Source organism: Pelodiscus sinensis, chromosome 2 (genome assembly GCF_049634645.1).
Source record: "Pelodiscus sinensis isolate JC-2024 chromosome 2, ASM4963464v1, whole genome shotgun sequence".
Classification (NCBI taxonomy): Eukaryota; Metazoa; Chordata; order Testudines; family Trionychidae; genus Pelodiscus; species Pelodiscus sinensis.
Genome location: NC_134712.1, coordinates 65,268,556 through 65,291,852, shown reverse-complemented (window position 1 = coordinate 65,291,852; position 23,297 = coordinate 65,268,556). Strand labels below are relative to the sequence as shown.

Below are 23,297 nucleotides of genomic sequence, written 5' to 3'. Positions count from 1 at the left end.
CATGTTTTCTCAAGGCAATATGTGGGGGGACACAGAGTCACAGGAGCCCCAGATTTCTGTCAGGGTTTACACCAGAATGAGGTCAGCAGCAGCCTTTTGGCACTCTGTAGGAGGGAAAGGACAGGAGCAGCTTCCAGCTACACAGTGGTGGTGATGGAGGTAGAGGTAGAGATGTTTTTCCAGGGGTCATCTGTTCCCTCCTAAACCCCATTGCCACTCTTCTATGATTAGAAGCATCTGGTCCCTTCCAGGACATACAGTGTAGAAAGGCAGCTAATGCATGGCTGTTGCTGGCCATGGACATTATTACCCCGCCATCTCCTGTCCCCTTGCTACAGTGCAGGCAGGAAGGGGTTAAGCCTTAAGGGTTCACTGAACATGAGGTCCCAGGGAACTTGGCTGAACCTGGCCAGAGAGGTGCCTCAGTACAGGTGGATGCCTAGGAGACAGAACATCCCAGCACTGCTGGGTGGGGAGAGGGGGGTAAGGGGACAGGATGTGAGGAGGGTGTTATGTGCCTTTGCCTGGGGATCTGCAGGATCTGGGCACAAACAGGCTAGAAACTGCTTCCTCCCCAACACTTCAGAGCTTACATTAGGGGCAGAGAAGCTTCCCCAAGCCAGCACTGTGCCCTGGGCCAGAGGGTCTTGAACTTTCCTTGCGAGCCGTCCCAGTCAGAGGCAGTTGGGGAAGGAAGGAGCCTGCCAGCCCAGCTGTTAATGAGTGGAATGATCCGACCACGGGTTGGTTCTCTGCACAGTGTGGGAAGTGGTGGGGTGTACCCTGCCGCGGGTGGAGTATTGAAGAGCAGCAGGGAGAGGGCATTGAAAAAGGAAGCATGTAAAAGGCTGATGGGTGGGCAGCAGAGGTCACACATAACCAGCCACTACCTGCCTGTACTCACCAGCCACTGCAGCAAGCAGCCAGTGCTGGATGGAAAGGAGGTGAGGGCAGGGGGCAGCCTGCTGGCAAAGAGGAGGCACACAGCAGGGACTGCACTGATGGAACAGCCCGGGGAACAGCTAGCCTCACATGCTGCAGTTTTGCCTAACCGCCAGCCTTGCACACTCATCAGCTACTGGACCCTCCTCACCACTGGCGGGTGGGTGACTGGTGAGCAAGGATTCAGCCAGCAGTAGGTCCCACCTGTACTGATAGAAGGGCAGAGACAGAAAATGCAAGACAAACTGCTCATTCTTCAAATAAATAAAGTCAGGACACCTGCAGGAGGGCGTAAATGTGGGACTGTCCCTTTAAAAACAGGATATCTGGTCACCATATGTAAGGTACACTCTGCCACGTAAAGTAAGAAGAAAAATAGCCAAGTGTTTTAGTTCTGCAATTCTAAATCATAAAGTTTTGTCCAGCAACTAGTCTATGCTACATACAATTGAGTAGTTGAGTGAAATGGGTGAAGTAAAAGGAGCCATCTGTAAGAAGGAAAAACTACAGTCAATTTTAAAAACAGGAAGTCTTACTGTGAAAAAAGGCAGATCTTACGACATTATTGCTTATGAAGAAGGCACAATTTGGACCTATACAAGAACAGTACATTCTCCGCTAGAGAATAAGAGATAAAAAGCACACATTTTGAGAAGAATTAGACCTATTAGTATAAATATAGCAATGCTTCATGATACCCTATGCAATCGCCACAACCTTGAATGAAAAATGCTTGCATAAAAACCCAACCCTGTCCTTGTAATAGGGAAATTCTTTCTCCCCTTGGATGGACACAGTGATGTCCTTAAACACAATGAAATCAATGTGACTCCATTACACAAGGCTGAGAAGGATTTTGCGAACCCACAAAGGGGAGCAAACCCACTGTGCAGGCTTAACAGCAATTCTGATCTGGGATAGAACAGCCAATGGGCCCCCAGGCATGCACAAGCAGGTGAAGTCCCCCTGACATTTGGGCAGAGCAGTGCCTGCACTGGCTGGTGCCTAGTGTATTGGTGGCTATGCTCTTCTAGGGCTCCCACATGCCTGCCTGGTAGAGTTGCCAATCCAAAGACTTTTGCCCTGACCCTTCCCTGATGCCACGCCCCTGTCCTGTCCCTTCTCTGAGGCCCTACTCCCCACTCGCTCTCCCTCACCCTCACTTACTCTCACCAGGTTCAGGTGCAGGAGTGGATGTGAGGTCCAGGCTCTAGGAGGGAGTTTGGGTGCAGAAGGGCATGTGAGGTGTGGGCTGTAGAAGGGAGTTTGGGTGTGAAGTGCAGACTCTAGGCTGGGGCAGAGGCTTGAGGTGTGGGAAGGAGTTATGCGTGAAGGCTCTGGGCTGGGGTAGGGGGTGGGCTGTAAGGGGGGGTCTCCATAAGCCGCTGCCTGCAGGCACTTCCCCCACAGCTCCAATTGGCTGCAGTTTCTAGCCAATGAGAGCTGAAGAGTCAGGGCTTGGAGAGCAGGAAGCATGCAGAGACTCCCTCCCCCCTGGGGGGCAGGAACGTGCCAGTCACTGGGGAATGGCATGCTGTGAGGGGAGTGTTAGCAGCAGCCAGGAGCCCCTGGGTCCTTTTAAATTGCATGGTCTCCTAGGCAATTGCCCTTCCCACATCAGCAAGCCTGCCATTGCATGCTTCAGATATCCCCATATAGCAGGGCTCAGGGGCAAGTAGGTGCAGGCCAAGGAAAGAGAGGGGGAAGTCTGCTGGATCCACCAGTACATATCTACCGTGATCACAGCATCAGCCACAAGGCAGCACTGCTACCACTACTTGCACTATGAGGAGGATTTCATGCCCCAGTCACTATGAACTTCTCCTTGACTCCTGGGATTTAGTTTGGAAGTAGAATTAACCCATTGGCCTTTTCTGTTAATGGTATTATTTTAGTGGGTGCCATCTTTTTGACTGTCAGTTTCCTCTGACTGTTCCAAACACTCCGGTGTTTTAGCTCGCTGACCTCTGTTGTTGTTAATGTAAGTAGGGCAATTAACAACCCTCTTCTATGAAATGTCCCTTCATCTCTGCTGTGCTTTAATAACAGTTTAACACTCTCAAGCACCAGTCACAAAGCCTTATGTTGTGGTTGGAGTGAAAACATTAACGTATAAAACCAGAGAAGGTAGTTTTGACAGAATATGAGATCCTGGGCAAAATTTTTATGCTTAAGCCTTTCTTTAAATTAATTGTTACATTATAAAACTAGCTTTGTTTCTTGTTTCTCTTGAAACCACTGTTGTTTCCAGTAGAAGACTGCTGAAACTTCCCTTTTCAGTTGTCAGAGGTGGGGCTGTTTCAGCCTGATGGCTGTGAATGAAAGATGCTCTCTCTGTCCAATCCAACAACTTTTATACCTTGAGGAGGCTGCAGATCACTACCTATGGGAATAAGGGGTGGGAAGAGGAGAGAATGATGGGTTCAGTGGTTTTCTTCTCTCTTCCTTCCTGCTCCACAAGCACTAAGAAAATGAAAACGTAATTAGGAGGGATCAGACTGAAGATTTTTCTACGTCTATCTCAGCTTTTTTTATATCTATATCATTCGCCCTCAGCCCTTCAAGCTGTGGAGTAGATGGATAAACTGGGTCTCAGAGGGACCCTTGGAGGTAGGTAGCAGCAGAAAGATTCCACCTGGACTTGAAGTTAACCAGCAAAAGTATCAAGTATCAACAGTATCCCATTCCCATTCATCAGGATAATGCTGTTACATCATCAAGAGTAGGGACAGGCCGCCCTCTAAGGCAGGGTTGTCCTTCTTTTCCAGATGGGGACCCATTTTGACAATTCAGGAAGACTTGCTGACCCAGGGCAATTCAAAACATGTGTGAATGGCTCCTTAAGAGCTACCTGAGGAGACACCTGGTGACCCTTTTGAAATGTAATGGTGACCCATATTTAGGTCCTGACACATAGGTTGGGAGACCCTACTCTAAGGCAAAGCTAAATGTATAAGGTGAATGATTTTTTTAAAGAACAAAATGGCTCCTTTTCCCTGGTGAAGCGGTTATGAAATCATTTGGATTATAAAAATCTAGCTGTAAAAGAGTCTCACCTCGCTCACCCCAAGAAGGGCTACGGTTGCCCATATTTATTGCAATTCCGGGATAGTCCCGTAGACCTAGGCACAACTCGCGGAGCAAGCACGCCCGGTTCCCCAGTCCCTCGATTATATTAGAGGACGACTGAGGCTGTCTGTTCCGGCCGGCGGAGTAGGGAGCGGCCCAGGGCGGGGTCGTGGAGCCCGTGAGCGGGTGTGTTTTTGGGTACTGCCCCCATCCGCTAGGGAGGGACCGTGAGTCCCTGCCTTCAGGGTCCTGGGCTGGGGTTCGGAGAGGGGGTGGGCCCGAACCCCCCTACTCCGCCGGCCGGAACAGACAGCCTCAGTCGTCCTCTAATATAATCGAGGGACTGGGGAACCGGGCGTGCTTGCTCCGCAGGTTGTGCCTAGGTCTACGGGACTATCCCAGAATTGCAATAAATACGGGCAACTGTAGCCCTTCTTGGGGTGAGCGAGGTGAGACTCTTTTACACGTGGTGGAGAATGTGGGTAGGTCCCTGAGCCCCGGGAAAAAGAAGGGGCTCTAGGGAGCGGGGTGGCACTAAAAAAAAAAATTCGGGGGGGGGAGGAAGAAGGTCAAGTATTCTGTCTTGTGTTTCTCAGGAGGGATAGGTGTCGGCCACATACATATTACTGTTGACTTACCCACAAGGTTTACTATGGAAGTCAACAAGATTATAGAGTGGCTGGTAGACAACCAGAAGCAGCAACAGCAGCATCAGAATCAGGTGCTGCAAGAAATGATGACCCAGTTCCAGGACCAGCAGCAGCAAATGCTGAAGGAGATCCGCGAAGGGGCGATGGCAGGGGGAGGCACACCAGGTGGCGAGATGGGCCCCCTAGGAACGGGAGAAGGCGGCGCCATCCCGGGCGCCCAACTGCCCCTTCATCTGACTAAGCTAGGACCCCAGGACAATCCAGAAGCATTCCTGGTTACATTTGAATGAGTGGCCACCGCCGCCAAGTGGCCGCAGGAACATTGGGCTACGTTATTGGCCCCCTTCCTAACAGGCCCGGCACAATTGGCCTACAGAAGCATGGCAGATAAGGACGCCTTGTGTTATTACAAGGTCAAGGAAGCAGTGCTGGACCAGCTGGGCATATCCCCGGAGACCCACCGGCAGAGGTTCCGAGACACCCGTTATGACCCAAAGGAGCGACCCCGGGCTCTGGGGCAGCGGGTAAGGGAGGCCGGCATGAGGTGGCTGGAACCCGCAAGCAAGACAGGGTTGCAGGTAGCCGAACAGGTGGTGCTGGAGCAGTACATCAGGATCCTGCCCGCCGAAGGGCAAAAATGGGTGCGCCGACACTGGCCTGAGTCACTAGAGGAAGCGATTGTCTTGATGGAACGATTTATGGCGGCAGAAGAGACGGGGGAAAGCACCCTCCCATTACCACGTCGGGATCCCGGCGAAGCACACCTCCTAGCGGAGGGCCAGACACCTCGCACCGTATGGAACCAACCCGCTGACTGTCATGGGGGCCAGGGTAGAGCGGAAGCTGGCCCCAGTCTGGAACCCGCCGGCGAGCAGCGGAAGCCAACCTGGGGCGAGTGGGGACTCTGGAGCGCCCAACCCGAAGGTCAGCCCTAGCCCGCGGGGGGCCTGCTTCCAGTGCGGCCAAGAGGGGCACTTCAAAAAGGACTGTCCCTTGATGGATTGTACCTTCGGGCAGAAAAGGCGAGACGGGGCAGCCGGAATGACCTCGGCACGAGCACAGGTAACAAGGCCAATAAGCCTGAACGGGAAGCGGGTAAGGGCAGTCGTGGATTCAGGGTGCGGGCAAACCATGGTGCGGGAGGATCTGGTCCCTGCTTCACTCCCCCGGGGACCCCAAATATGGATGAGGTGCATGCATGGGGACGTACATCCGTACAACACCACCCGGGTGTGGATCGATGATGGACAAATAAGGGCTAGTTGCCAGGCCGCCATATTTCCCAAACTCCCCTACCCGGCGCTACTAGGGCGGAACTGGCCGGGGCTGGCCACCTTGCTGAAAGAATGGGGTGCGGGCCAGGAAGGCACGGGACCGGGGCAAACCAGGTCTATCCTGGCGGCCCAAGGAGAAGAGGTCCCCACCTCAGCAGAAACCGAGAGGGCGGAACCTAGGGAACCCCTTGCCCCGCTACGCTTGGAGGTGGATGAAGGGGACTTTCTAACACACCAATGAGAGGACCCGACATTGCAAGCGGCATGGACCCAGGTGCAAGCAGAGGCGGAGGAAGCTCCAGACGGTGAGGGGCGGCGCCGCCAGGGGCCACGCTTTGAGGTACGGGGGGAGCGACTCTACCGGGTGGCAGTGGGGGCTGAAGGGCAAGAGAACCTGCAATTGTTAGTTCCCCGCCCATACCGGTGGAAGGTATTAGAACTAGCCCACGAACACCCTTGGGCAGGGCATCTGGGCAGCGAAAAAACCCAGCAGCGGATTCTGCAGCGGTTTTATTGGCCAGGAGTGTACCAAGAAGCTAAGAACTTCTGCCTGTCCTGTCCCCAATGCCAAAAGACATCCAGTAAGAAGGTGGCACCCGCGCCTCTGGTGCCTCTGCCTATCGTGGGGATCCCGTTCGAACGGATAGCGATGGATTTGGTGGGGCCCCTAGAAAAGTCGGGAAGAGGGCACGTCTATATCTTAGAAATTGTAGACTACGCGACACGCTACCCCGAGGCCATTCCGTTACGAAAGGCGACCGCCAACGTGATAGTGGAAGAACTAGTCAAAGTGTTTTCAAGAGTAGGTCTGCCAAGAGAATTGCTGACGGACCAAGGCACCAACCTGACCGCGAGGGTGATGACTGAGCTGTGTAAGTTTCTACGAATCCGAAAGATCCGCACCTCCGACGGCCTTGTGGAGAGATTCAATAGGACGTTAAAGGGTATGCTCAGAAAGTTCGTACAAGAGGAGCCCCGGGGATGGGATAAGCTACTACCCGCCCTTATGTTCGCCATCCGGGAAGTACCCCAAGCCTCGGTGGGCTACTCTCCGTTCGAGTTACTTTACAGGCGTAAGCCTCGGGGGATCCTGGACCTGGTGAGGGAAGGGTGGGAAGCGCAGGTTACCCCAGCTTTAGGGGTAGTCCACTACGTGACGCAGCTCCAACAGAGACTACGCTCCCTGGCCGGGTGGGCCCAGGAGAGCTTACAGAAAGCCCAGGAAGGACAGTGCCATCAGTATAACCAGAGGGCCAGGGTTCGGGAATTTGCACCAGGTGACCAGGTGCTACTCCTGCTACCAGACGGGGAGTCCAAATTGATGGCCCGGTGGCAAGGACCCTTCCGGGTATTGCGAAAGGTCGGGGAAGTAGATTATGAGATACAGTTAGACGGACCCCAGCGGGCCACCCAGATTTACCACATCAACCTCTTAAAGCGATGGGTACCCCGGGAAGGCTTTCTAATAGAAGCACAGGCGAGGGACGTAGAGTTCGGACCCTGGGGGGATCCAGAGGTGACGGTCAAAGAAGCCTCGCTCGGGGCCAACCTCACCGGGCAACAACAACAGGAGCTCCGAAGTCGGCTGGAGGAGTATCGGGAGGTACTAACAAGCAGACCGCGGCAAACGCATCTGATCCAGCATGAGATCGTCACTGAGCCGGGTAAGCGGGTGTTGGACCAGGTGAGGCCCCTCCCCCGCAAGATTTGGGATACCGTGAAGAAAGAACTAGGGGACATGCTGGACTGGGGGGGTAATCGAGGAATCGCACAGTGGGTGGTGGAGTTCGATTGTTCTGGTCCCCAAGACAGACGGGTCACTCCGGTTTTGTATTGATTTCTGTAAGATTAATGCGATTTCTCAGTTCGCCGCATACCCTATGCCGCGCATTGTCGAGTGGTTGGGCCAGCTGGGAAAGGCAAGATACCTCTCGACGATCGACCTGACGAAGGGCTACTGGCAGATCCCGCTAACACCAGCAGCCCGGGAGAAAACTGCCTTCGCCACCCCCTTCGGCCTCTACCAATTCCGGACTATGCCATTCGGCCTGCATGGAGCAGCCGCGACGTTCCAGCGCCTCATGAACCGTGTCCTGAGGGAGCACCAGCTTTATGCAGCCGCATATATAGACGACATCATTGTGTTTAGTGAGACCTGGGAACAGCACCTGGAACACGTCGCGGCAGTATTGGAGACACTGAGGCAAGCCGGCCTGACGGCCAACCCAAAAAAATGCCAGTTTGGAAAGACAGAGGTAACTTATTTGGGGTACACGGTAGGACAGGGGAAGGTGAGGCCCCTGGTGGATAAAGTCCAGGCGGTACGGGACTACCCCACCCCCACTACAAAAAGACAAGTAAGGCAGTTCCTGGGGTTGGCGGGGTACTATCGCCGGTTTGTGGCCCACTTTGCGTCATTAGCCGCCCTGCTGACGGACTTAACCCATAAGGGAAAGCTGCAAAGGGTTCAGTGGACTGAGCAATGCGGGAGGGCCTTCCAAGGTTTAAAGGAGAGACTAACCCAGGCACCTGTCCTAGCCCTGCCTGACTTTACAAAACCGGCTGTGTTGACGCAAGAAACGGGGGGGCTGAGTACCCGATTCTATACCTAAGCCATAAGCTTTTCGCTCGTGAGAAAGGGTACGCCACTATTGAGAAGGAGGCGCTAGCAATTAAGTGGGCGGTAGAGGCGTTACGGTATTTCCTTGCAGGGGGCTGCTTTACCCTGGTAACGGACCACGCCCCCCTGAAGTGGCTCAACACCATGAAGGATACCAACCCATGAATACTCCAGTGGTACTTGAGTCTGCAGCCCTACAAGTTCGAGATTGTGCACCGGCCGGGGAGCGCCCATCAAAATGTGGACTGCCTCTTGAGGATACCGGAAGGGGACGTGAGGGATGGGGCGAGTATAAGGGACGAGATAAAGGGGGAGTGGTGTGACGGGGCGCTCCCGCCCCGCACTCGGGGTGCTCGGGGCGACGGCGGGGGGGGGCTGGGGGGCGGAGAGCCGGCGCGCCGCCGGTACGGTGGGCCGCGCTGCCGGACCGGAGCTCGGGGCGGCAAGGGACGGGGAGCAAGGGACGCCTTTGGGTGAGGCCCAGGGAAGAGGCGTTACGGAGACGCCGGCGGGTGATGTCACGGGCGAAGGGGGGTTGCTGGGGGAGAAGGATAAAATGATGCGGGGGGCGGGGACCGGCGGGAGATATAAAACCGGGCCCGGCACCGCGGAAATAGGGGGGGGGGGAGAAACGGAGAGCGGAGGAGCCGGAGGAAGCAGAGGTGAGGCCGGGAGAGGCGGGACGGATGAGCCCTTGAGAAGGGCGGAGTAGGAAGCGGCCCAGGGCGGGGTCGTGGAGCACGTGAGTGGGTGTGTTTTGGGGTACTGCCCCCATCCGCTAGGGAGGGACCGTGAGTCCCTGCCTTCAGTGCCCTGGGCCGGGGTTCGGAGAGGGGGTGGACCCGAACCCCCCTACTCCGCCGGTCGGAACAGACAGCCTCAGTCGTCCTCTAATATAATCGAGGGACTGGGGAACCGAGCGTGCTTGCTCCGCGGGTTGTGCCTAGGTCTACGGGACTATCCCGGAATTGCAATAAATACAGGCAACCGTAGCCCTTCTTGGGGTGAGCGAGGTGAGACTCTTTTACATTTTACTAGTGGACATTTCATTAAAACTACTTGAGGTAGGCTTTATTATTACTACTTGTTATTCCTCGTCATACCTAATACGTAGGGGTTGATCTGATTGATTTTAATACTAGTTTTGGACACTGAGCAACTGACATGATCAGGCCATTACAGAACACCTTTCATCTAAGGTGTACAGATGTTAGCATCTTAGTGTGGAAAGTATGATCCTATTTTTCAGAAAAGGGAACTGAGAAGGTAGAGTCACATGACATGCTCAAGCTCACATGGGAAATAGATTCCCTCAATTCCTTTACTTTACCCCCAAATCATCCTTCCTCTCTGTTAACATAAACTTCTTTATATTTATTGCAGGTTGAAACTGAAGATGTGGGGGATGTATACAAGATTCGGGTCAGCTGTGATATTTTGCCAGGCTTTGAGGGCTGGCATCTGAAGTCCTTTCACATGCAAGAGCTACATACTAAACAAGAAGTGAACTTTGACTGTAACTGCTGGCTTTCTATTAACAGAGAAGATCAGGAACTAGTGAAAGAATTCCCTGCAGTGCATGAGAACCAGAGACCTTTACCAGGTAAAAATAACAAAGGAGACAGGAACAATGTGAACCAGCCTTTGAAAAATAATCAATTGGGCAAATATTATATTTAATCATTCCCTGTACTGCATATCTACAGTGGTTCCACAGCAACTCCATGTGCTGTGATAATATTTTAATCTCTCCCAGTTAAATTAGAAATTGTGCTTAATAATTGGCTAATCTTGGGCATAACACAAAGGGTGTGTCTAGACTACACCTCTCTGTCGACAGAGATATGTAGATTAGGCACATCGAAATTGCTAATGAAGAAGGGATTTAAATATCCCGTGCCTCATTAGCATAAACATGTCAGCTGCTTTTTTCCGAAACGGAGTTTAAAAAAAAAAAAGGCAGTCTAGATGCGGATCTGTCAAAAATAAAGTCTTTTTCGACAGATCCGCATCTAGACTGCTGGTTTTTTGAAAAAACTCCGTTTAGAAAAAAAGTGGCAGCCATGTTTATGCTAATGAGGCATGGGATATTTAAATCCCTGCTTCATTAGCAATTTCAATGTGCCTGATTTGCATCCTTCTGTCGACAGAGGGATGCAGTCTAGACATAGCTTAAGGGTACATCTACACAGCAGGGCAAAAGTTGAATTAAGCTACGGAACTTCAGCTATGTCAATTGCGTAGCTTTGAATTAAACTATTTTAACTAGCTTTTGGTGCTGTCTACATAGCAGGAAGTCGAAGGAAGAACACTCCTCCTTTGACTTCCCTTAGTCCTTATGAAATGAGTGTTACCATGAGTCAGAGTAAGAAGTCCACTATCTCAACATTATTTTGACAAAATGTCTTGCTGGATAGATGCGCACTATTGTATTTCGAAATAACACTGCTGTATAGAGGTATCTAAGTGTGCGACACTGGGAAAATCTAATTATGCTAGTAAAAGATAAGACATAATGCAAAGCCATGGAAGTTAATTTTGGGAGAATTAGTATTGAATTCCTCAGTTTACCATAGCTTGAGTTACTGAGGTGAACATCAGAAATAGTCATTACTGCACAATAAAGTTATGATGTAATTTCAAGGGCATTTTTGTAATGTTGGGAGGCCGCATTTTTTTCACAAGACATTCCAAATATGTACCCATAAAATTAAAGAATACGGAGCCTCAGATTTTCAAATTATGCATGCAAGACGTGGTTAAGGGCCTAACTTTCATGGTTTCTCTAAATTGAGGCTATGTCTACACTAGAAGTTTTGTCAGTAAAACAATGACAAAAACACCCCCTTCACTGACATAAGTTTCACTGAAAAAAGTGCTGGCGTTGACAGCAATTTTTTGGCTAGAGAATGTCTCTTGTTGACATAGATACTGCTGCTTGTCAGGAGTGGTTAAATTATACTAAGATAGGAGAGCATAGAGAACCTACATAGAAGACCTTACAGAAGTGCAGCTGCAGCAGTATAGCTGTTGCACTGTAAGATCTGTGGTGTAGATATACCCTAAAAGTTAATGGTTAATAAGTCTATTTGGTCCTATCTGCACATCTGAAAACTGCTATGGATCTTAAAGGAAAACTATACCGATTAATTAGGACCTCTTCAATGGCTAAAGATTATCCAAATAGCAATGTTAATACAAATAATATAGAAACATTATTTAGGAGTTCATATTACTATGTCAGTATGACCATGAAGGGTAAACAGGTCTGCTGTCTTATTGATACTTCCCAGAAGAAGGCCTCTCTGACAGTGTAGATTGGACCAGTGAAATGATTGCATTATGAGTGCATTATAAAAAAAAATACTTTAAAAGGCATTATAGAATCATAGCACTGGAAGGAACCTTGATAGGTCATCAAGTCCAGTCCTCTGAACTCATAGCATGAACAAGCACCATCTAGACTACCCTTGAGAGGTGTTCGCTTACACTGCTCTTAAAAATCTCCAATGATGCAGATTCTACAATCTCCTTAGGCAATTTATTCCAGTGCTTAACCACCCTGACAGAAAGTTTCCTCTAATGTCCAATCTAAACCTCCTTTGCTGCAGTTTAAACCCATTGCTTCTTGTTCTATCCTCAGAAATTAAGGAGAATGATTTTCCCCCTCCTCATTGTAACAACCTTTTTGGTACTTGAAAACTGTTATCATGTCCCCTCTCAGGGTATGTCTATACTGCATTCCTCTTTCAAGAGAGGAATGCAAATGCAGGTGAATGAAATTGCAAATGAAGCACGGATTTGAATTTCCCACACTTCATTTGCTTAATCGTGTCCGGCCGCTATTTCGAAATACCCTATTTCGAAAAAAGAAACGCTATGCGGACGCGGTTATTTTGAAAGAAAACCCTTCTTTCGAAATTACTCTTAAACTGGTAATTTAAATTAAATTAAACAGGGTAATTTCGAAAGAAGGCTTTTCTTTTGAAATAACCATGTCTGCACAACATTTCTTTTTTCGAAATAGGGTATTTCAAAATAGTGTCCGGATGTGTTTCTTTTTTCGAAATAGGGTATTTCAAAATAGCGTCCGGATGCAATTAGGCAAATGAAGTGTGGGAAATTCAAATCCGCGCTTCATTTGCAATTTAATTCACCTGCATTTGCATTCCTCTCTCAAAAGAGGAATGCATTGTAGACAGACCCTTAGTCTTCTGTTTTCCAGACTAAACAAACCTAATTCTTTCAATCTTTCCTAATAGGTCAGGTTTTCTAGACCAGTGGTCTCCAACCTTTTTAAGCAAAAGATTACTTTTTGAATTTAAGTGCAATCCAAGATCTACCTCAAATATAAATACCCTTGCCCCTTCTCTGAGGCCCCGCCCCTGCTACCTCCATCCTCCCTCTGGGTATGTCTACACTACCCCGCTAGTTCGAACTAGGAGGGTAATGTAGGCATACCGCACTTGCAAATGAAGCCCGGGATTTGTATTTCCCGGGCTTCATTTGCATAAGCCGGGCGCCGCCATTTTTAAATCCCGGCTAGTTCGAACCCCGTGCCGCGCGGCTACACGTGGCACGGAGTAGCTAGTTCGGATTAGGCTTCCTAATCCGAACTAGCTGTACTCCTCATTCCACGAGGAGTACAGCTAGTTCGGATTAGAAGCCTAATCCGAACTAGCTACTCCGTGCCGCGTGTAGCCGCGCGGCACGGGGTTCGAACTAGCCGGGATTTAAAAATGGCGGCGCCCGGCTTATGCAAATGAAGCCCGGGAAATTCAAATCCCGGGCTTCATTTGCAAGTGCGGTATGCCTACATTACCCTCCTAGTTCAAATTAGGAGGGTAGTGTAGACATACCCTCTCTTGCCCATCCTCGCTCACTTTCATCAGGCTGGGGCAGAGAATTGGGGTGCTGGCTCTGGTCTTAGATTAAGGGATCTGGAGTGTGAGAGAGACTCTGAGCTGCTCTTGGGGCACATAGTTGGAATGCAGGAGTGCTCGGGGCTAGGCCAGGGATTTAGAGTCCAGGAGGGGGTTCATAACTGGGGTTAGGTTTCAGGATGTGAACTCCAGCTGGGCACTGCTTACCTCAGGTGGCTCCTAGTTGTTGGTGCAGTGGGGCTAAGGCAGGCTTACCCCTGACCTGGACCTGCACCACTCCCCAAATCAGCCAGCAAACTCCATCTCAAGTCCTGATGTGCCCCTCTCTGCTTTGTGGAGAAAGGATACAGAGTGGGAGGGGCACCTTGGTATCAGCACCCCTCCTTTCCCTCCTGCCCAGAAAGCAGGAGGCTATCCAGGGAGAAGGGAAGCTTCAAGCAAAGGGCAGGAGATGACCAGCAGTGCGGGGAGGGTCACCTGAAGTGCTGGCACTTGATACCTCTTGGTCAAACCAGTCAAGATCAGCTGTCAGAGGTTCCAACATCTACCAGTAGATCCTAATCTACTGGTTGGTGACCACTGTTCTAGACCTTCAGTCATTTTTGTTGCACTTCTCTGGACTTTCTATAGTTTGTCCACACCTTTCCTGAAATGTGCCCAGAACTGGACACAGTACTCCAGCTAAGGCCTAATCAGAGTGGAAGAATTATTTCTCATGTCTTGCTTAAACATTCCTGCTAATGCATCCCAGAATAATATTTGCTTTTTTTGCAATGGTATTACAGTGTTGACTCATGTTTAGTTTGTGTTCCATTGTGATCTCTAGATCCCTTTTTGATGTACTCTTTCCTAGACACTAATTTTCCATTCGTATGTGTGGAACTGATTGTTCCTTGCTAAGTGGAGTACTTACTGAATGTCCTTACTGAATGTCATCCTATTTACCTCAAAAATATTTCTCCTGTTTGTTCTAGATCATTTTGAATTATTATCCTACCCTCTAAAGCACTGACAATCACTCCAAGCTCGGTATCATATGCAAACTTTATAAGTGTATTCTCTATGCCAGGGGTGGCCCATGGCTTGTGAACCACATGCAGCTCTTCAAAGAAAAAATTGCGGCTCCTGCACCCGTACCAAGTGGCTCTGAAAGGGGCAGAGGGTTTCTGTCTGAAAAAGACAGAGCCAGAATTTCAGCGTACCATGCAGACTTCAAAATGGCCACGTTCAAAGGGCAATGGCTGCTCTGCTCTTAAAAGGGTGATGGGCTTTTTTTTTTTCTCAACAACTTTTTTCCCTTGGCTCTTTGCGCTGTATCCACCATTATTTTGGCTCTTCATCTGTAGCAGGTTGGCCACTCCTGTTCTATGCCATTATCTAAATCACTGATGAAAATATTGAACAAAATCTAGACCTAGAAATGATCCCTGTAAAACCCCACTTATTATGCCCTTCTAACATGGCTATGAACCATGGGTAACCTCCTCAGTCAGCTCCTTGAGTATTCTAGGATGCATTTCATTAGGCCTTTGTAACTTCAGAACATCTAACTTGTCTAAATAATTTTAAATGCCTCCTCCCACTATTTTAGCTTTTGATCCTACACCATTTTCACTTGCATTCACTATGTTAGGTTTGTAGTCACAACCAACCTTCTTGGTGGAGACCTATACAAAAAGTCATTTCCACAGTTTCTGTTATTGTTTTCCTCTTTTCATTGAGTAATGAGCCTGCTCTGTTCTTGGTCTTCCGCTTGCTTCTAATGTATTTGTAGAATATTTTCTTGTTACCTTTATGCCTTTAGCTAATTTGAGCTCATTTTGTGTGTTGGCTTTTCTAATTTTTCCCCTACATATTTGTGTTATTTATTTATATTCATCCTTTTCAATTTGATCTAATTTCCTCTTGTTGTAGGACTCTTTTGATTTTTAGATAATACAATATTTCCTGATTAAGCCAGGGTGCTCCCTTGTCATACTTCTCAACTTTCCTATGCAATGGAATAGTTTGCTTTTGTGGTCTTAATAATGTCTCTTAGAAAAACTGACAACTGTCTTCAGTTATTTTTCCCATGGGCTCTTACCTACCAACTCCCTGAATTTACTAAAGTTTGCCTTCTTGAAATCCATTGTCTGTATTTTGCTGTTCTCCTCCCTGCCATATCTTAGAAGTTAGACTCATGAACACTATCACTTTGTGATCACTTTCACTCAAACAGCCTTCCCTTTTCAAATTCTCAACCAGTTACTCCCTATTTATCAAAATAAATTCTAGAACAGCCTCCCCTCTAGTAGCTTTCTCTACCTTCTGAAATAAAAAAGAAAGTCTCCAATATATTCCAAGAACTTGTTGAATTATCTGTGCCCTGCTGTGTTATTTTTCCAACAGATGTCTGAATATTTGAAATCCCCATTCACCATCAAGTCCAGTGATTTGGAACGTTTTATTAGTTGTTTAAAAAAATCCTCACCAACTTCCTCTTCTTGGTTAGGTGTTATATATAGTAGATCCCAACCATGATATTATCCCTCGGGGGGTTTTTTTTACACTTTTCATCCTAACCTAGTCTTCTATTTCTATTTCTAGTCTGTCTTCTATTTCCATCTCAACTTCAGTTCATTTTCATGTTTAAGGCAAAAACTCCATTTTTCTCCACCTGTCCTTTCTGAGCAAGCCGGGCCCTTCTATATCCATATTCCAATCATGAGTAGCATCCCACCAAGTATCTGTATTGCCAACCATGTCATAGTTTGTCTATTTTCCAGCATTTTGAGTTCTTTCTGCTTAATCCCCTTACATTTGTGTGCAGATATCTAAGATACTGACTTGCTCGTGCACTTTACAATGTTAAATGCGTTAATTAGTTTGTCAATTTGGACTGTCATGAATTCTGATATGATGTTATGGCCATCCCCTCTGCTTTAATTTGCATCATGTCAAGAGAGAACCTTCATTGTTGATGGTTACTTTTTATTATTCTTATCAAGGGAACATTTATTTTTCTGACAGGCAAGAACTGACCTCTCTTAAGTTCCTCCTGAGTCCCACACAATAAAACAAAATGATTTTTTCCAAGTGTACTAGTACCAGAGCCAAATAAAGACAATTGAGCTCCCACGGTTGTCAATGGAAAGACTCCCACTGACTTCAGTGAGAGTTGGATTGGTTTTGTACAGAAGAACTATTCCTTTTCTGTGCTAATCTCCATGTAACACATTCTTTATATTGTTGTTATTTCTTTGATATTATTAGAATCTTTTAAAATTATATTGCAATTTTCCTTGAAGCTTAGCCTTTCAATTCAATTTGTCTTGTTCAAACAATATTCTTTCTTTTTATAGTCCACAAGTATATTGTCTCTATCCACATTGGTGACCACTGGGGATCAGAAACCTTTGCAAATGTTTATATCACTCTGTATGGTAAAAGAGGGGACACAGGTGTGAGGAAACTACATGAATCATTGGTAAAAGGAGGACCATTTCAAAGGAACAAGGTAAAAAGACACAAATGTTAAGGTTTTTTTTACCAACTCAAACAATAGCGCTGTTTTTGAATGTCTACCACAAGCTCTTGATTCTAAGAGCAAAATTTTCCTTATAGATTTTCACATCAGAGCAACTTCTATATTCTGTTCCCGCTTTATGCCTAGATTCTCCATAGGTGCTAATCAGGAGCCTATATCTGCATGTGTAAAGGAGCTTATCTGAGTCATAACCCTTGTGATCATGCCTCTCAACTTTTTATGTCTTAAAGGTGGGATGTGGTGTGTGACAAAGAACCAAAATTAGTGTCATAAAAATGATTCACGCAGAAAACTTACATTGCTGTAAGATTCGTTCCCTTAATGTAAATAGCTGTTTTGGTAATCATAGTTTGTTTATTATTTCTGTTGATAATTTTCAACAATAAAAGTGAGGGGGAACCAAATTTGTGTGGCACATAAGTAGCCATTCATACTAAAACACATGATATAGTTCTAAAAAAGAGAGATTTTAATGTAAAACTTCAGATGAGAAATTTTATTAAAAGAAGGTAATGAACAGAGAGATTAAAATAAGATGACCCTTTTTTGTACTTATTTATCACCAAGTGTGTAGTATTTTCAAGAAAAGAGACGGTCTTAGATTTCTGTAATATTATTCAATTTCATTTCATATCAACAACATAAAGAATAGAGAACCTCTCAACTGCTTCTACATATCTCTCAAGCCCACTTCCTATTAACTAACTGCAGGATCCACAAAGAGATACTGTGCCAAACTTAACTTAGATTCTTTGTCAAACAGTGTCTCTAGGTAAGCTCCACTTCAGATGCGCATGAGCTATTTGAGCCCTTGATTGGAGATTCCTAGCTATCGGTGTCTGTTTGGCTCTCACATGCACCTTAAGCCTCCTTGTGGCAGACACCAGGCTATACAGGAGTGTATGGGTGAACCACCCTCAATTCCTGCTCTGATGCCTCACTCTGAGATGGAACCCTAAGGTTTCCACCTAGCGCATACTCAGCCTTCTGGTTTTTTATTGCTGTTATGTAGTTTATAGTTAGTTAGCTAGGTAGGTGAGAAGATTGTTTTGCATTCTCTTTTCTTCTCTGGGAGACTTGTCTAGTCCTAGTGAGGTATGCCTGGCTCACCAGTCTTCAAATGTTGTCTTTTTTGTCAGGAAGTTGTACCAGTGAGCAATGGGCACTCCATTGTCTGGGGAAGTTCCACATCTTGCAGAACTGTTCCTTCTGCTTGGCCCTAATATCCCGGACAAGAAATATAAGGGAGATAAAGCTCAGAGTGTTAACCATAAAATACTCCTCACATCACTCTGACAGGTCAGGAGAGCCCCCTCCCCACCCCGCAACACACAACTGTCCCTGGACAGATTCAAGACCCTGGGAATCTTAGGGCATTCTTCCGCTATATAGGGGAAATCTTTGAAGCCTACTGAAGATACCCAGAAGGAGAAACATGGACTTTCAGTCTAAGAAGCCATCTCCAAAAAAGATCAGGTCCCCATCAAGGTCATCATTCTTTGAAGGTATCTCTGAGGCCAACGACCCTTCTTCCAGTACAGTGGGTCTCTAAAGCCATGGAACTCCAAGGACAAGAATCTTGGCTCCATAGGGCCCCAGAACCATCCCTCAATAAGGGGGATAAGCGTAGGGTACCATCGTGTTTGACCCTGCTATTGGCACCAAAGGATCTATTCTGTTGTTAGTGCTGTCCTGAACCTTAACCTACCCATCAGTACTGATGCAAGCAGCTCACTGGGGTTATCCTCAGTACCAAATAAGCAACAGTGCCAGATGTCTATGTTGCTAGTGGTGCACTGATCATCAGTACCAGCAGCCTTCTGCTATTATTACCTTGGCTATAGAGTCAGTCTCCAATCACTCCCATCTGTCTTCAATAGCACCCCCGTCCTCATAGGAGGATGTGGTGGAAGAGACAGAGGACTCCTAATTAGTCTCCTTGATTTTGGTGAGGGCTTCTCCTACATTCTCCTTAGGGAATCTACTTTGGTCAGCTGCAAGAGGACTATGCAGGTCATCAAAGATGATGGAGCCAGCCTTGCTTGTTACCTCCTCTTCCTTATGGACCCCAGCAATGGCTATATTGGGACCTGTAGGCCACATAGCAGCAGCAATTTACCACACTACCAATACTTCCCCTCAAGGAAACCATAGTTTCACACCCATCCTCTCCCCATCCTGTACCCTTTGTGACTGTTGGGCACAAGATAGTCAGGAACAATTGTCTCTATTTCGTGCCCATCATCAGGAGCAAGGCAATCAGGGTAATGATGTGCAACATTAACAAGCAGGGAGGAACAAGAGCCCACTCCTTGGGCAATAAAGCCATAAAGCTGTAGAACAGATGTATAATCCACCATATCCTGATTTGAGTGGGTCTAACTCCCAGGCATTCAGAACACCACAGCCAATGCCCTCTGCAGACATTTCTCCTTCTCCTATGAATGGAACCTAGACACCCAAGTTGTCCATAGCATGCCCCAGAGATGAGGCCTACCAGAGATTGATCCTTTATGCCATTTCAGAGAGTAGGGAGTACCTTCTATTCTGTTTGAGGAGGAATCTATGTCACTACGCTCCTGGGATACCTTCCTTCTACTGTTGAAGTATGTTCTAGTCCCTTCCCCCAACACCTCTAATTCTAAGGGGGCTGAATAAGATCTGGTAGAATAAAGTCAGAATCCTCCTCATAGCACATGCCTATCCAAGACAATATTGATACTGTTACCTGTTTCAACTCAGTGTGCAACCATCAATCAAATTCCTTCATCTCTTGTCTCTGGGTGTGGCTCCTTGTTGGTTCTTGGGAACAGAGGCTTCCTGCTCTATGGGTATGCAACAGGTGTTATTAAACAGGAGACAAACATAAACCCCCACTATTTACCTACCAAAATGCAAGAGATCTATCCATTGGTTTGGTTATTGCTACCTCTGCCCTGAACTGGTTCCTTTTTCTCTCATCCTAGATATCTAACGATATCTGGGTTATCTATCAGTTCAGCCACAGTGCCAGCCGTTCATCCCCCACTCAAAGGACTCTTCATTTTTGCTCACCTGAAATCATCCAGATTTATTAAGGGTCTGGGTAATCTCTTCCCCCACATTAGACTCTGACTCTAATTTAGGATTTCAACCTGATTTTCAATCACTTAATAAAACCTCTATTCAAGCCAATGGTGAACTGTCCTATTTCATTCATCAGTGAAGATGTCCTTCTTAGTTGCAATCATGTCAGTTCCTAGGGTCAGAGAGACTGCAGTCTTGATGGCAGATCTCTCTCCTTCACCTCTTTACAATGTTCTTTATGAAAAGATCATTAAAGTTCCACATCCTAAGTTCCTATCAAATGATCTTCATCTTAACTATTCTAGCCATCTACTGGTATTTTTTTCTAAAATCTCATAGTTCTCAGCAGGAATCCTATTTTCATATCCTGGATGTTTAGAAGAGCTTTGGCCTTCCACCTGGCTAGGACTAACAGTTTAGGAGATTGCTTAGACTTTTCATCTCTTTTGCAAATAGATCTAAGTGGATTCTTATCTCTTCTCAGAGACTTTTGAAAAAGGGTTTTATCTCTACCTGTTAGGACTCTGCAGGTGCTCAGCCTATAGGGATGAGAGCACATTCAGCCAGATCACAGGCAACATCTACTGCATTTTTGAAGACCATTCCAGTAAGTGAGATATGTAGAGCCACTGCTTATATTTCAATCCATACAGTTTGAAAGCATTAAGTCCTGTTTTGTCCCATCAGATCTGATGCAGCACTTGTATGTGCAGTACTTGCTTCAGTTCTGGACCCTGTTCCAAAGCTACCTCCTCCTTCTCCCAGGAATACTGCTCAGAACAAAAGTGAAGGGGGGACACTACTTGAAAAAAAAAGAAAGGAAGAGTTACTCATCCTATCCAGTAAATAGTTATTCAAGATGTTTGTCCCTATGAGTGCTCTATTATCCACCATCCTTATCCCCTGCTCTGGTTGTTCCCTCGGAAGTGCCTAGGTAAAGAAATATCTGATGCTCATGAAGCCATATTTAGCCCACACGCCTGGTGTTCCAGCTGGGTAACAGGGTCAGGACACAGAGGCACCCATTTTTCTGGTTCTCCCCAATTAGCCAGGGCTCCTGGGCATAGGTCATGTTGGCTCAGGAGCTTATCCATTATTGCTGCTAGTTAGAAATCTCCCATCAAGGGCTGGAGCGGCACATGCACAGCCTGAAGTGGCACACTCACAGGGACATACATCTCAAAGAACTCCAGTTACTGCATAGGGTGAGTAACTCTTTCTTCTCGTGCAGATTTTTTCCAGTATTGCCTTAATTAAGAGCCTGTTAATTCTGGAATTCTAGTAAATGGCTATTTTATCAGCTGAAACCATGTTTAATATTAGTGAACGATAAACTGTGTATTTTATACAAAAACAGCTCTGACATTCTATAGCACTTTGGCAACCACAAAATTGTTCTTCACACAGCTGTTTGCTAATATAAGTGTCTTGAAGTTTTTATTTATTAGCATCCCGTAATGCATAAGTCTATTTTTATCATTATTATCTGAACCATTGTTATTGTTAAAACTATTGTGTTCAACTGGATTCAATACTGAGAGGCTGCCACCAGTTCATTGTAGCTAATGAAAATTTATTGACCATTGTTAACCACACTGGGGCCCAGAGGGCCCTCATTTGGGTAGAGTACAAAACAGACAGGGTTGTTATAAAACGAGTAGGATGCATTGCACCAAGTTGTCTGTGAATTTTTGTGCTGCATTAAATTTCCTCTTTTGACTCCTTTATCCCCATTGTCCTCTTTTCCTTCTCTTTCCCTTTGTCTTTCCTTCCCCATTGCTCTGTCCATTCTGTTCCTCTTCTTTCTTGATTTTTCCCATTCTTCTCTTTCATCTTTGCTTGTGTGTGTCTCTCTCTCCAACTCTCTCCCTCCTGTACTTTTCAGTCTTCTTTTCCCTCCTTTCTTCTCATGTTCCACAGAAAACATGTAGGCATGTCTGCTTTCTAAGAGAGATCTCAGGATCATAGAAAACCTTCTCTCCCAATGAACATGGTTTTTTTTCTAAAATGTTAACTTCCCTCTGGTATACTAGTGCATATTTGCATAATAGATTGAAAGACAGAAATTCACAATGAGTATGTCAGAACCAAGAGCTTCTTGTAATATTTTGGTATCCAGAAGCACATTGTAGAATAATTTAAAATGACTGATGAATGGCCCACACGAGCCAAAGATCAAATGAACCTGCAGTTATTACTAACGATGGATCTGAGATGTAAGTGTTTGGAATCTAATCGAGAACAGAAATTTGCTGTTCAAACACGGGATTTCCTTTTTACCCATTATAGATATAAGCCAGCCAGGAAGTTCACACCCTGATTTTGAGCTAGGTCAGAGTTTATCACTGATCCACTCTGAGAAACCAGCTAACTGACCACTCCGGTTTGTTTATTTACAGGCTGTGCAGCCACAGAACCTCATGGCTCCCATTAGCTCCGGTTCAGTGTTTGCAGCCAAGCGGAGCCACGGGAAGCAGCAGCCTGGCCCTCGCCACTTCCCTTGGCTGAAAATGGCGAACCGGAGTCAATGGGAGCCATGAGGCTCTGTGGTTGCGACACCGGTAAATAAACAAACTGGAACAGCCAGTTAGCAGGTTTCTCAGAGTGGATATATAGGCTAGTTTAGCCTTAAGTTCTGGCATATTGAGATCCAAGCTTTTGGTTTAAATTAATCTCTAGTTATTATATTTTGCATTTACACTGTGTTTGTGTATGTGCACATGCACGTGCATGTGTTGAAAGAGAAAACCATTTTTGCTGATTTTCAATATATTTCTCCTTTTTGCAGATAGATTCATTTCTAATAGAGGCCGTTTCCCTAAGCCATTTGCAAAAGGTAGTTGTAGGACATGATGGAGAAGGATATGGGGCTGGAATGTATCTCAAGATGATAACAATCAAGGAATCAGAGGACTCAGATGAAGAATGGATCTTTCCATGTTGGAACTGGCTTGATACTCATCTGGGAATATGTGAGACTGTTTGTGAGATTACAACAATAGGTAGGTCCTTCTGCAACCAGACTGAATTCAATGAGAGTTCCATCTGCTTACATCACATGTTAATTTGGCTGTAGGTCTTTAAAGTTGCTAGAGTTTCTTTATTTGGCCATAAACATCACAAATTTTCAGCATGATTTTACTAGAATAGCAAGGCCACACACTGGTAAGGTCAGAGATCATATAATTTAATGCTGTATAATACACAGTGCATAAAGCATTGGTCCTCTAAATTTAATTTAGCATGTTACAATTAATGATTTAATGG

General features: G+C 46.5%; 1 protein-coding gene across 6 annotated transcripts in view; it reads left to right on the top strand.

The window, feature by feature from the left end:
• RP1 (RP1 axonemal microtubule associated) overlaps positions 1-23,297 on the top strand; it is a 334,459-nt gene that overhangs the window by 214,835 nt on the left and 96,327 nt on the right. For all 6 annotated transcript variants that reach the window (XM_075920698.1, XM_075920699.1, XM_075920700.1 and 3 more), the window contains 3 exons: positions 9,939-10,158; positions 16,780-16,934; positions 22,819-23,032. In XM_075920698.1, the coding sequence (XP_075776813.1) occupies positions 9,939-10,158; positions 16,780-16,934; positions 22,819-23,032 (589 nt within the window). The remainder of the gene's footprint in view (positions 1-9,938; positions 10,159-16,779; positions 16,935-22,818; positions 23,033-23,297) is intronic.